The sequence below is a fragment of the Vanessa tameamea genome, chromosome 5 (genome assembly GCF_037043105.1).
Source record: "Vanessa tameamea isolate UH-Manoa-2023 chromosome 5, ilVanTame1 primary haplotype, whole genome shotgun sequence".
Classification (NCBI taxonomy): domain Eukaryota; kingdom Metazoa; phylum Arthropoda; class Insecta; order Lepidoptera; family Nymphalidae; genus Vanessa; species Vanessa tameamea.
Window position 1 is genome coordinate 5,329,805 of NC_087313.1, and position 14,618 is coordinate 5,344,422.

At 37.7% G+C, this 14,618-nt stretch overlaps 2 protein-coding genes across 3 annotated transcripts in view; one reads left to right on the forward strand and one right to left on the reverse strand.

The window, feature by feature from the left end:
- Positions 1–2,162: 2,162 nt before the first annotated feature.
- LOC113392408 (transmembrane protein 256 homolog) lies at positions 2,163–3,899 on the forward strand. Its single transcript, XM_026628833.2, has 3 exons — positions 2,163–2,416; positions 2,527–2,799; positions 3,215–3,899. The coding sequence occupies exons 1-3, from the start codon at positions 2,345–2,347 to the stop codon at positions 3,356–3,358; spliced, it is 489 nt and encodes a 162-aa protein (XP_026484618.1). The 5' UTR covers positions 2,163–2,344; the 3' UTR covers positions 3,359–3,899.
- Positions 3,900–4,038: 139 nt separating this feature from the next.
- The window catches only part of Ctrip (circadian trip), a 30,723-nt gene continuing 20,143 nt past the window's right edge, over positions 4,039–14,618 (reverse strand). For both annotated transcript variants that reach the window (XM_026628825.2, XM_026628826.2), the window contains exons 17-39: positions 14,172–14,393; positions 13,920–14,098; positions 13,640–13,843; positions 13,384–13,516; positions 12,284–12,365; positions 11,958–12,127; positions 11,459–11,624; positions 10,997–11,195; positions 10,398–10,606; positions 10,122–10,314; positions 9,928–10,025; positions 9,360–9,473; positions 8,970–9,094; positions 8,533–8,685; positions 8,120–8,337; positions 7,795–7,886; positions 7,261–7,486; positions 6,383–6,841; positions 5,820–6,008; positions 5,546–5,714; positions 5,239–5,355; positions 4,987–5,166; positions 4,039–4,846 (exon numbers count right to left, since the gene is read on the reverse strand). In XM_026628825.2, coding sequence (XP_026484610.2) covers positions 4,650–4,846; positions 4,987–5,166; positions 5,239–5,355; positions 5,546–5,714; positions 5,820–6,008; positions 6,383–6,841; positions 7,261–7,486; positions 7,795–7,886; positions 8,120–8,337; positions 8,533–8,685; positions 8,970–9,094; positions 9,360–9,473; positions 9,928–10,025; positions 10,122–10,314; positions 10,398–10,606; positions 10,997–11,195; positions 11,459–11,624; positions 11,958–12,127; positions 12,284–12,365; positions 13,384–13,516; positions 13,640–13,843; positions 13,920–14,098; positions 14,172–14,393 — 4,094 coding nt within the window. In that variant the 3' untranslated portion in view covers positions 4,039–4,649. The remainder of the gene's footprint in view (positions 4,847–4,986; positions 5,167–5,238; positions 5,356–5,545; positions 5,715–5,819; positions 6,009–6,382; positions 6,842–7,260; positions 7,487–7,794; positions 7,887–8,119; positions 8,338–8,532; positions 8,686–8,969; positions 9,095–9,359; positions 9,474–9,927; positions 10,026–10,121; positions 10,315–10,397; positions 10,607–10,996; positions 11,196–11,458; positions 11,625–11,957; positions 12,128–12,283; positions 12,366–13,383; positions 13,517–13,639; positions 13,844–13,919; positions 14,099–14,171; positions 14,394–14,618) is intronic.

Here is a 14,618-nt window from a genome sequence, read left to right on the forward strand (position 1 = left end):
GACACATCTTCTAAAAAATTAAAACATGAATTTATCTTACTTTCTTTTTTTTAAAGTATTAATATCTGAGTAGGCTTTATTTTAATTTTAGCAGCTACGCTGTTGAATATATGATATTACTAGTCATTTTCGTTATGTAAATCAGCACATTAAAACTTAAGTCTAGAAATTATTCGCGGACAGTTCAATTCTATATTAGACAATAGGAAAGGTGATTCTATAAAATTGTTTAGCACTTTGTACAAAAAGCAGTTCTTTAAATTGTTAACGTAAAACAAGAGAAGACAAATCCAATGCTCTTGATTTTTTAAGAAAAAACTGAAATAAAATGACGAGAAATCCGAAAAAGTGTTTTATGTTTGCAGTCTTATGTAGGGATTTATAAATCGTGAACTTTATTCCTTCTTTTCTAATTGTATACACTAAATACAGTTTCTCTACCCATAAGAATTATCATGGCGTGTCTGAATTCGGAAAGTACGATTTTCATGGAACCCAGAAGTTTATTTAAGGTATTTGGAAAATGTTTTAATGATTGACACTAACGTCTCATTTATGAATATATTAGATATAAACGTCAGTCATCATCATTATCAGCCCGTATTCGTCAATTGCTAGACACTTGCGTCACCCAAACACGTCAGAACATTGGTCCATATTTTAAAACCGCTACTAGTTATTTCTCGTATTATACTCGGCCTAACCTAAGATCGTCCTAATGCTTGCCAAGTTTGCTGCGGTCTCAGTTCTTGTACACGTCTAATAGTTATTAGACGTTTATTGTTTTTATCGGTTATAATCAACGAATACAATAATAATTGTAGTAGAAATAATCAATAATCAATGGTTATCGGCTCACGGCAGATGTGACCTTTCCATATTGCCGCTTGAACTTGCTAATTTTAATTTGCCTTTTCCAATGAGTGATCAGTTCTAAGATAACATATTTGTTGAACTAACTTCTTTAAGCTTCGCCTACGATGACGGTGGCGATTCTGCAATTTGCTTATTAATTTAATTCCGCCATCAGGCTCAAAACATATTGTGGTTTCACGAGTCACAGTCTTTACATGATAAGTTGGTGATGAAATTGTAAAAGATTATTTTAAAATGTATATTAGGAAGGCAGAATGTCTTTTTACTTAATGGTAAGAAGTAACATCCTACATATAAACAATATATACAGTAAGTAATATATCCAATCCGATCGAATACAAAAGATATATCAGCCGAATATACGGCCACAAGATCTTTAACTTAATTTTTAAACTAAGCCCTCTATTTGATCTGTCTATAAAGGCGTTATAAATAATGCTTGCCAATATAGAAACGATTTATTAATGTCGAACTCGATACCATTACAACGGCACAAATATTAAATTATTTACCAAAAGCTACATACAAAGTTTTTCGAAATCGTAATCGTCCGATTATTTTGTATGGAATGGGTATAGCCTAATCCAATGCAAGTAGGCAAAAAGATAAACAAACCTTAGATTTACGTATTTCATGCGATTTGCTAATATCTATGCTATGGTGTGCACTATTAAGATTTTATGATTAATATATCTTTATTTATAATACAACGCTAATGCATTTAAACACTTATTTCCACTTTAATTTTACTTCCAAAATTCCGATAAGTTTCGTTGACGTTCAAAACGCCATTTTTTTCGAAAATCCATAGTAAATATCATGGATTATTCAAGCTCTCGACCAATGATATCGCATCAATTTGCTGTCAAATGTTGTTTATTTGACTTTTTCTTGGAATAGAGTATAGAGCAGACGTGCAATTGACCTGACGGTAAGTGTGCACCGCAGTCCATAAACATTGGCGCCGTATGGATAAACGTCAGATTTATAACGTAAGCTATTTATTTTTATTTATTACATAAACTATAATAAATAACTTTAGTGTTTTTTGTGTTCCACCGGGAAGCTACAATATTACTTAAACAATATGTGGGACTACTATTTATGGGACTTTCTTTACCCGTTACATTTTTACGTGCGTTTTTTTTTTTTTATACATAGCCGTATATAACTGTTGTTACAAAATTTTCTTTTATATATTGGAATAAAAACTAAGAACTCAGTACTATAAACCAACAGGTACCGTGTTTCAAATGTCTCTATGATTTAATGACTTTGACAATATATGACAACTGACAGATTAAACCAAAAATCATAAATAAAAATTATCATTCATCATATATCAACTGTGATCAGTGATAAAGTGCAGATTTTTTTGGTAAAAAAATATAGATTTTTCGTGATTAAACTTTTCGAATATATTACTTACTGTGTCATTCTGTTGAAGTAAATCAATACAACAAAAGGTATGGTTAATCTCATCGATACCCTTATGATTAATACGGTGACGGAAGGAGCTATGAATGTTTTGCGCAATATAGTAAGTTTCGGGCTTAATACAAATTATCAGTGAATCGTCTTTACTACACCTCAATTATAAGAAATAGTCTAACATATTTGAAATCATTTTGTCATTTGTCAAATTCACAGGGCTTGTTTAAAACTAAATCTGAAGTTCCTCCTCCAACCATAATAATCAAAATGCCACTATGGGAACTAGCGCGAGAAGCCGGCCCCTTTGTGAGGATAGCTGGCTTAAGTGGCGCTGCTGCCGTTGTTCTGGGAGCTATGGGAGCTCACCGCACTTTTCCAGAAACGGAAACAAAAGAAGACCTTAAGAAAATATTTGAAACTGCAAACAGATTTCATTTTCTCCACACACTAGCTCTGATGACAGTGCCTCTTTGCAGAAGACCATACATTGTAAGTTTTCACTGCACACCAGTATACACTTCATTTTCTCCTTTAATGTAATATCATTTAATACAAGAAACAAAATTGTGCCAAGATTCATAATTAAAATATGACTTGTTTGAACATGTACACATAAGCAAAAATGTGACATGGTAATAAAAGGCTGTAGTCCAGGCATAACATTCAAACAACCTTAAAAGATAATTATGCCTAGAAACAGGATATATAATTTAATAGGCTTCATTTATTCTTAGCATTTTTAATTAACCAAATCTGTGTTGTAGCTGTTGGTATATGAGAGATAATACTCTTTTGTTTTAGAAGTAGCAAGTACACAATAATTAAATAATCCATATGTTAACTTCCATTATGTTTTTATTATAATTGACAAGTGAAATAAGTTAAAATGTCTTATATTTTGAAGGCTGGTGCATTCTTTATAACTGGAATGGGACTCTTCTGCGGTACCTGCTACTACCATGCCTTCACTGGTGAACGAGCACTGCGTCGTCTTACTCCAATTGGTGGTTCTTGCCTCATTTTGGGGTGGATTGCAATGGTACTTTAAATCGGATTTGTGTTTTTAAATGTGTAGCAAATATGTTTGTTGTATAGGTGAAAGGTGTAAATTAGTCATTCCAATAATTCTGTAATATCTTAATACCTTTTGTCATAGATTTACACACAAATATGGTAATCCATCATTAAAGTGTTAGCAATCTATTACATTAGTTTTAGAAGCCCTTTATTGAATTTCGATAATCTTAAACTTTGTATGATGAATGTTATTTATATGTCTGTTTATCAGAGTAAACTGATTTCAAGTGTAGCCATAACACCTGATATAAATTGGTGTTAGCTATTGTTATTAATAATATTAATAACAATTTGATAATAGTTACAAATATCAAATGATTTTGTGTTGTCAAACATTTAAGCCTAGCAACCACTTCATAATAAACTAGTATAATTTCTTGTAAATATTGCAGAATTATTTATTTCATTAGTTTTATTATTTGTGTCATGGTTTTTTATTTGAATATAAATAAGAAATACTTGGATTATTGTTAGACATAATGTTTATTAATTATATGTTTTGAAAAAGATAAGTTTTTACATTTGAAACCGAAATTTGCCTTTCTTTAACAGATTGAATGTGGATATTGGGTGGATGCAATACTACTATTAATATCAAGTCTACCGATATAAATAATAATTTGAAGTGAATTATTAAAAAAAAAAAACAAATTGTTGGATCAATATTGTTTACATGGTTTTATTGAAATTGTTACATATTAAATTTTGCACTTTCTCTTTACACATTTATGATCTTAATTTTAATCAAAACATACATGGTTTGGTATTAAATGCTATATTAACGCATATGGGCTCTCGAAGGAGGCTTAATGGTCCTTCTTAATGTAACTTATGTAGTAAAATATATTGATATAATATAAGTGGTGGAGAATTCAATCCTCTATTATAAGAGACTGGATGGAAAAGTCATAAATCTGTATACGAGGACAGTACAATTCACACACCATAAACTACCATATTGAGTTTTTATCTAAATAAAGAAATATACAAAGCTATCACATTAAATTAACACAAAATATAATTATTAACATATCTCTGTAATCTTAAAAAAATCAAAAAGAAAACAAATTTATAGAACACAGCACTTTTAGTGTCTGTCACGTAGGAAAATAAAACACTCTGATTGCACATAAACGACAGTCGTCCGGAGCTTGCGCACCGCTATTACAACGAAATTGTTAACTATATCACTAACCGCATTCACACATGTATACAAGATTAGTTAAGGGTCGAGCGCACAGCAAAAGTGAGGAACGAATGATTCACGACAGATGGAAGGAGTGCTGCCCTTCTGATGCAGCGAGACGTAACTTGGCGCGCATTACCTCAGCGCTACTGTAATCCGGCAACTTAAGGTAGTTTACACAAGTCATCACCGACGGCAAATACTCGTCAGGGTCGAGAGAAGACTCGAGTGATTTGCGCACTACTGTCAGTGGTGGGTTCAGAGCTTTAAAGCCTGTAACAAACATAATATTATATTCATTAATGAAAAATATAAGAATTTTAGCCATAGTTATGAAAGAAATATTCTCATAAAAAAATGTATCGGTTGCGGATATATTATTAGAAAAAGTGATAACCAAATAATAATCATACCTCCAGTAGGTAGACGTGGACTTCCAGTAACAAATTGCAAAAAAAGTCGTTGTTCCTCGCGATTATACGAGGCTAGAATATCTATAAGCATGCGGATTGCACGCGATTCTGCGTTATAACCATGATCCGGGCGAATACACTCGGCGAGCATACGAGGATCCCATCTTTGTTCACGACCACCTTTTAATTAAATATAATTATTTAGAAAAAGTTTTTAAAATAACAAAATGTATTGTGTGAAATCATAGTTACCTGATGGGCTTCCACAGAACACTTGTTCTAACTCTTCAGGATAAAATATTTTTAAATTGTTTAATGGGAATACTGATTCGAAACCTTCCTTGAATGCGTCCATCTGCTTGGTTACTCCTGTTTACAGATAATAATTTTATATTTATTTATTTATTCTTATACGCGATAAAAAATAATAAAAAACATAGTTGTACAATCCATCGCAATACGATCCGTTGTTTGAAATTAGGAAGTTAGAAGCTGCAGCCTTCTAATTTAGTCGCTTCAAAATTAGAAAATCAAGTAATATAGCAGCAATAAGTGTTACCTTCATAAAGCAACCAGTGTGTGACCAGGGCTATGTATTCGTGTAGGTTGTGAGCGGTAACTGGCAGGTCACTGCCGCCACGCCGAAGTTCTGTACAGCCGTCGCCGGGTAGAATAAAATCGAGACCCAATTCTTCGATAGGACATCCGTCAAGTTCTAAAGCATTTATCTAAAAAAATTGAAAATAAAATATATAGTTATCCTCTATATGTTTTTATTTTAAACGTAATTATAGTCATATAACAAATCGCATAGAATGTTGCGTGTTTCTCACCATCTGACTGCGCTGTTCGGGGGTGTGTCTTGTGTCGGCGGCGAGCGTCTGCGCGCGGTCGGCCACGCGGCGCAGGCGGCACAGCGAGCGCCACAACTCCGGCGCTACATGCCGCACATCGCTTAGGCCGAGCCACGTCTGCTCGCTCACAACCCATCGGTACATGCTTACCGACAGTGGAATGTCGACCTGTTTGAATCGATTATTATTATTTTAGTAAATCTTACTAATATAATGTATATTGTTATCAAAACCAAATAAAAATCATTTTAAACGTAAATTATTATTGTTATTACTTTAAAAATATACTGTTTTCTATAATTCACTCCTAGATCAAGTCACTCACAAAGATGCACTACGTTAAATTATTATCGTGGGCATTAGTGCTTATATTTCAAAAGTTAATTTAAGAAATTTTATAACTTATTCTTTTGCAGCGTGAGTAAATAGATCAGCAATTACTATTTCTAATTAAGATTTAATATTGGTCTAAGAAGAATCTACACGAAATCTGAATTATTGTGTTTTCTATTGAAAACTCTCATATTTATAAATTTTTTCACCATTCTGGAATCCATAACAGCTTTAGCCATAAATTTTCCGAGGAATCGGAATTTAGCTTTGACTCTTGATAGATGTGATGGACGAGCATTACGACCGATGGCCTGCGGGAATAGTCCGCAGGGCCAGTTTACATAGGTAGCGTCGGGTGCAGGGGACGGGATCAACGTCTCCTTCTCTAGATCCGAGGGTTCTGGAGATCGCTCTTCGTCGAGATTTAATGCATCCCGCACCGAGGACGCTAGCCTCGTGGCGGCATCTGATGATCGATCCGTCACAACTGGCGGCTGACTTTTAACAATCTCCCCGCCAAATGAGGTAGGTTTCTGTTTAAAGTTTTCGCTGCCGTGCCATAGATCGAGATCTGCACGCTGTAGTTCTTGTGATACTAGAGCGTAAAACTCGAGGGTAGGCCCAAGGCCTGTACCGACTTCGTTTTCGTATTGAATTTCTAGTAAAGCCTGAAATACAAAGTAAAAATGACATCGAAAAAGAAACAAGGTTTGTGCATATTTAAAACAATAGTTAGGCATTAGATATTCATGTATTAAAATATCGTATACAAATATATTTAATTATTCTGCTGGTTTTATTCGTAAATGATTCGTTTTTAACAAGCCCAAAACTGTAAGCATATTGTCTTTTAATTTAAAGCACGTAGTTTGTAATAATTAATATGATGATACGTCATACTTTAAGTAGGTTTTTTGACTTAACATACATAACGCATTAAAAAGGTAAATAAGAAACTGAATGAATTGAATAGAAAGGAAGCCACTGCATAATAGCGAAACGAGTATACTAATGTCGACTTTGAGAGCCGATACCGAATTCATTTTAGAACTCGATAGTGGTAATATATATGTAAGAAAGGGGGTACCTTCGAGTGCGCGAACTCGTGCATGACGTGCTCGGCCTGGCGCAGCACGCTGTGGCGCTGCACGGTGCGCTTGCGGCGGTCGAGGCGCGGCGCCACGCGCTCCGCGTCCGCGCCGGCCGCCGCGCGCTCGCCGCCCGCCTCCAGCAGCCGCTGCAGCGCGCGGTCGCGGTCGAACGACACCACGTAGAACAGCAGGTGCCGGCACTCGAACGGGAACACGAACGGGCTAGGGACGGCCATGTTAGTTAGGAATTTTTCATATCAAAAAGCAGTGTGGCATCATGTAGCGGTTGTGAGATATCGGTTCTGATTTATAAATCATACTTAGAACCTCGAGGATTTATAATACGTTATAGCGAATTTACAATGTCTGTTTTATAATTAATAGAATACCAATAATTAAAAAATAAATAAACAAACAACGTCCAACCGTTACTGTGTATGATCTATTAGTATACTAACAGTGCACTAAACTGGAATTCTCATAATTAATCAAATTTGTTAAATACCGAAATGTAGTAAATGCGATCTCACCAAGCGTATGCTATCTTTTTCAACCAAGGCGGCAGATTTCCTGTCATGATGACCAATGGATCCTGAAGTTGTCGGTTAGCTTTTGCAGCAAGCTGTGAATAAGTTGTTTTACATTATTTTCAATTATCATTTTAAACGAGACAGAAATAGTAGTCAACCAAAACCATGTAAACACTGTGAACATCTAAACTATGGCCTCCCACTGAGAATCTATAAATAGAAAAACCTAATAACTTTTTACTGGTCCAACCCATTAATTTGTTCTTATTAATCATGAGGCAGTTACAAGGTTATATTTTTATAAAATAGTGTCGGGACACGGTACCTTAGTATTGATGAACTCCACATTGGGTACGAGCGGACGGTGGTCGGGCAGGCAGGCGGCGCGGTACAGCGTGTGCCAGTGCCGCGACAGAGCGTGCAGAGCGCGCAGCAAGCTCAGCGCTGGCAGCGCCGCATCGCGCACCTCCGCCCCACCCTCGCCCCACAACGGCGTGCGTAGCGTCATCACCAACGGCGACGCACGCACCGGTACTACGCCCTCTGAACACACCAATCCACAAACGATTAATTATCGAACTTGTTCCTTATGTGGCTGATTGACGTTTAATTTAATCAATAATTAAAATAATTGTCCTCTATGTACATATTATTTTATCTAAAAACTATTTATTTTAATGCAGGAGTAAAAATTTAACATCACCTGAACTAGCACATATTTTACAATAAGACACTTACCGTTCCAAAGCAAATCAGGTTTCCGCCTGGAGGACAGTTTTGTTGGCTGCCCCTTACCCTTGCGCGAAGCGGTGGCGTCGGTGCGCGGGGGCTCGCCCGCCTCTACCGCGCGGTAGTAAATCGTGTGTGTCAAAACCCAAATTCCTGCGTTCGCTGTCGATGCAATATTATTACTATTTTTAGGACTACTGAGGAATTATACTTATTATTTATATTCCACACAATTATTTTTTTTGACTTGATACATCAAATAACATCAAAATTCTTAAATTATGCAGTTCATTATTTTAATGGAAACCGTAAATAAATTCTTTTAGCATATACAAATTGAACTCTATTGAACATTTAAGAATAACCAAAATATCTTACTAAATAAATTATCCCCTATGTATATAAGGCATAATAAATAATAATGTAGGGAATATATATATCCATACCTAACGGAGTCTCAGTGTCAGTGTCAGCATCAGTTTGTTCTCCAAATTGTCTCACAGCTTGGTAAACGGTCATATTGTATGGCAAAACTGTGTCTCCAATCAGGAATTCCAATTTGTGATCAGTACTGAAATGAAAAGTATCAATTACTTATGAAGCATTCTGTCATTTGATGAAATTATTGTTTGTTAAATTGAAACCGTGAAATTTTTAAGTATGTCAAAATATAAGTATGCTTTATATTAAAAATACAACTTTCTGGTTTTCAGACTATGCATATTTCCGATATGATTAAAGATTAATTTTAAAATGTAAATGAACAGTATGAACAGCGAAAATCAACAGTATTAAAATATTTGTTCGATATGTTAGTGTGCATCAGCGGTACTGACTCGGTGGGGTGGTGCGGCGGCGTGGCGAGCGCGTCGTCCACATCGTCGTCGGAGGCGGGCTCGTCGTCCGACTGCGCACCCGCTCGTCTAGCGTAGCCGCGCTGAGCTAGGTATCTGAATAGTCGGAAATGTTTGTTAATATTACATAAAACATTCATATACAGTATAAAAATTAGTGCTTATATTAAAATATAATTTATGCCTTTGATAAACTAAATGATTATTACTACATGTTTTTACTTGGTGGTAGGGCTTTGTGCAAGCCCGTCTGGGTAGGTACCACCCACTCATCAGATATTCTACCGCCAAATAACAGTACACTGTTTCTGTTGTATTCCGGTTAGAAGGGTGAGTGAGCCAGTGTAATCACAGGCACAAGGGACATAACATCTTAGTTCCCAAGGTTGGTGGCGCATAGGTGATGTAAGGAATGGTTGATATTTCTTACAGCGCCTTTGTCTATGGGCGGTGGTGACCACTTACCATCAGGTGACCCATATGCTCGTCCGCCAACCAATACCATAAAAAAAAAAAACGTATTCATGCATTTATATAGAAAATAACTTACCGTTCTATGGCTTGCACTAAGGCCAATGGATCTATCCGGACTACGCCTCCTTTCCACTGTTTTAAATTGGTGCAAGTTGGATGCCGTTTGAGATCACACTGAAATAATAATTGTTATTGAAGTTAATTATCTAAGACATTATTATATTTTATAAATGAAAGATTTCAATAGTATTTTAGAATCGGCATGCTTACCATTAACTGATGCGTATTAAAGAATTTGAGCGCGGATGTTGCAGGCCGCGCAGGCAGGTCGTGCACGCGCACCGGGAATTGCTCCAGGTGCGACACGCACGCATTCACTTTGCTCACTAGTCCCGACAGAGCGCCTGCTCCGCTGCTCGCCTGTACGCCCAGCAGACTTGCCTTCTCATTCCATTCCTTGTCACTACAAAATTTAAATTACATTAAACAAATTTGATATTTTCGTATTTAGACATGACATTCTCTTATAGATAAGGCGGAACATACTCGGGTGCAAGTGGCATATCGGCGAACACGTGTAAGAAAAGTCTAAGGCGCTCCTCGCATGAAGCCATTTGCTCCGAGGAGTCGCGGCTATCGTTCTCTGCCTCACGATCGGCGTCTGTGCCGGCGGCTCCACTATTAGTTGCTTCCGGCTCCGGACCAGTACCAGTCAAAAATTGTAGTAATGCACCAAGCACCCCGGAATGATTCACCTGAAAAGAAAATTTAAAACATATTCAAACACAATATTCATTTAATATTTTAATAGTTAATTCCAAAAAAAATGTTTTGTTTCATTAAATTACCAACAATTCCGAACTTGATTACCTTCATTTGCGAATTGAAATAAAGTATAGTATGAGTATGAATGTTATGTAGTGCTTCTTGTGATTATTGTTTCCATTATTTTCATAATAAACATCAACAAAATCATTAACTTTTATATCAATTGTAGTCAGATGAGTTAAGACGTCGAACAAACAAAATAGCTTATATCCCCTACAATATTGTAATAATTGAAAATATCGGCAGAAGATGTACGCATACAATATGTAATATCAACACAAGACAAGACAAGGTTGTGTGTGTATTTAAAATCTTACTTCGAACGGTGATACGTCATGATTGAGCAGTGTGTCGCGCAAGTGCTGCAGTGCAGCGCGCTGGTGCGAAGGCGCACGTGTAGGCAGCGCGGCCGCCAGCGCCGCCAGCTGCTCCAGCGCGCCGGCGCCGCCACCGAGCGCTCCCCAGTCGCGTTGTAGACGCGCTGCGCGCCACGAGACCCACTCTCGTACTTTCTCTCTAATAAACCGATAAAATCGTATTCACACAAGAGGTATACCTCGTGTCTTTTTTTCTTATTTTGAATCTACGTATTAACTACAATTAGATTCCAATTTATTAACTTAACTTATAAATATGTATACTTATTATAAGTAATTGATAAACTTAAGAAGTTAAATAAGTAAAGCGCAACAGGTTAAATAGATAACATTTTTCGCAAATTTATGATGAATATCATTGTATAATTACTGAACGCATTAGGTTATGTTAGATTAGATTACTTGTTCTGCACGGTGAGATTGGCGGCGTGCGGCGCGGCGAGCAGCGCGGCGTCCTTGTGCGCGTGCGGAGCGCGGCCCCAGCGCGACGGGTTCAGCGACGACAGGAACGATGACGTCTTGGACGCGCCTGCGCGTGCGCCCGACCGCGCTGACACCACTGTCGATGCTGAAAACCGCATTTCACTCCTTCATTCATTTTATAATGATATACTGTATGCAATGCGTATAATAGCGCGAGGATACGTGCACTTTATGTACAGTCCTTTTCAGATACCTAGACCTTGGCCTCTATAGCATACATTTAGATGATCTTTAACTGTGATCTTAAATATTTATGTCATGTTTATATATATAGCAAAAAAATTATTCCAAATGTTTATAGTAAACAATAACATTAAAATTGTTCAAAATGTTATTTGTCTCGAGAGACTATAGTAACAAATTTATCAGTTTCGGGTAAATAATAAAAATCAAGTTCGATGTAACAAAATAAACGAACAGTGAGCAGTAACGGTGGTGGCGGCGGTGGCGGCGGGAGCGGCGACGGGCAACGCGTGAGCGTGCGGCGGCGCGTCCTCCCGGCGCCCGCGCTGCTGCCGCGCGCCGCCGGACCGCTTCACCGCGCGTTTACGCTTAAGCATTTCTGCCAGCTGCAGTGGACTGCCCGATCTGATGGGAACATTAAGACAACAGTCTTTACTAATTATATCAAAAATATTCTTTCCTGCATTAACTATATATAATATCCGAGATAACAGCTTATAATAAAAACGTATAACAGATGTAATTCTTCACGGGAACAACAAAACATATAACAAAAATAACCTGTGTACTGTAGTTGTCTGTTGATGGGTCGACGCCGAAGTGGCCGGTCCAGCCTCTGAGTTGCCACTGTCATTTCCCGCCACTGTAAACAATAATAATAAATAAAATAAAGCAGTTTATACAATTTTATTCTGTAAATAGTACAAAATACAGTCAAATAAAGTCTTCGCCTCTGTCAGTATTAACACCCCGCTTACTATTTTTAAGCCTCTCAACGCATTTTGATAAACTTTTACTAATAGTAAGAGCCATAAGACATATACTAACGCGGAATTTTATTCGCATACATGTGTCTTTCTACTAAGGTGAAGTAGATGATGATGTCGTCCTGACCAATTTCTGCCACAGAGGCCAATCTCAATGGAGATCAGACAACTACGCAGGATATTTTACAGTGGACAAGTGTATGCTCAAACACATGGGGCAATCGCTAACACTCATTTCATTATCATCAAAAACTTTAGGAGCGGAATTGACGATTTTATGTGCTTTCCGAGGCACGGGATTATAAATACTTCCAACCTACTAACTCCAGGCCACTACTGATTTTTTTTCGAAATAAAATCTTAATAACTTTTTATCGCCCAACCAGGTTTAAACCCAGAATCTCGGGCACTGCGGCCTATTATCTAGCCACTAGAAAAAACATAGTGGACAGTCGAATAATAGACCGTAAGAAAAAAATGTTTACTTTGTCAATTAAAATTACCCAATTTTGAATTGAATTTCGAAGGAAATTTTGAAATTTGAACGAAAAGCCAAATGGACAAATTTTGATCTCTTTTTGATTTTGAGTCTTTAAAAAAAAATATTTTTTCATTTATATAAACAATGTTATGAAATAAAATCACCTATTTTTTTTATAAATGGGGCGAAATCAGTACTCTTTTAACTCAACTATTCCATCTTTTTAACTCAATTCTCAGTTAAATGGAACGTAATTAAACATTTTATAGTATGGATAGGTATTAATTGCTTGCCAACCCTATATGTACTAAAGTATGTTTTTGTTAACACAGAATCTAATAATGGTCAATTTCTAAAACGAATATACCATATATACAAAATAATAAATAATAACATAAGTAAAATGCACTTACATAAGGAACTAGCAATAAATGATCCAGAAGCTGAGAATCCCAATGATAAGTTGTGGTGGTCCAAAGAAGAAGCAGATGTCGATGCAGGAGGAGAAGAACCTCCACTTGAACGCATGCTTGTTCCACTTGGGCACTATGTCAATTAAAATAGTTTCACATTAATATATTGATATTGCTTTTTAGTTTTATTATTATGATTATAATCTTATATTAGATATCCATATACGTTCATCGGTTCTAGTTCATGAGTTCTCACTTTAAGTTTGGTTTGTCGCGTTGCAGGCGCCCCGGGAGCGCGCTCGGAGAGCTGCGCCACCTGGTGAAGCACACCCTCTCGACGGAACTGCACGCCCATGTCTTCAGGCAGTCGCTGCATCAATATTTCGGCGAGTTGCAAAGAACCGACCACAATACGTAAGTCACTCGAAGCCATCATGCCCGCGATGTGTGACGAAATCACCTGCGATAGGTATACTTATTTAGATTATATTACTTTTAAGTATTTATATTACGAAAAATATGAAGTAATGTCTTGCCTGTGTCTTCAGTACTTGTCTAAGCAAAGGAGCGTCGGCGTAGTATACGGCTCGTAGAATAGCCTTCAGTGCCTGCGCACGCAACGCTGGCCCGGCCGAGCTCCAGTACACCTCGTGAAGAACACCCAGTAGAGCACGCACCAGGGAAGGGTTGCAACGAACCATCGCAATGCGCGGGTCTAAAATACACGTGACGTCATGAAGATAGTCCACCGTCGAGCGACCACCGAGCGAGACCGGCAAGTGACTCACCGGGCGCAGCGCAGCCGGGCGCGGCGGGGTCGCTGGGGTGCGGCGCCGGCGCGACGCGCTGCACGGAGCGCGCGGTGCCAGTGTGGTCGTTGAGCTGCTGCATGGCCGTCAGGTCCACGGTGTACGAGCGGCCCAGCGTGCTCAGGCACACCTCCTCCTCCCCCGCTGCCGCGCCCGCCTCTAGCGCACGACATTCTGCCCATGAGTACGACCTCCATACGCCTATAAAGTTTTGTGTGACTAATGAAAATATAATGACGGTGATGAATTTACTCGTCTCGTCTGCGATATAGCGACGAATGAAACCAGTTTTAGTTTCTAATTTTTTTGTCCATTTTTCCCTCGTTGCGCAGTAAATATTGCAATGAAATCGAGACACCCAGGAGACAGATCTCAATAGCTTATGATGTACAACGTGTACGTTGTGAATAACAAGTGTAAAAATTG

Coding starts and splice junctions, on each gene's coding strand:
- LOC113392408 (XM_026628833.2), top strand. CDS start 2,345: ATGGTTAATCTCATCGATACCCTTATGATTAATACGGTGACGGAAGGA. Junction 2,417..2,526: donor TGAATGTTTTGCGCAATATA/GTAAGTTTCGGG, acceptor TCAAATTCACAG/GGCTTGTTTAAAACTAAATC. Junction 2,800..3,214: donor TTTGCAGAAGACCATACATT/GTAAGTTTTCAC, acceptor TATATTTTGAAG/GCTGGTGCATTCTTTATAAC.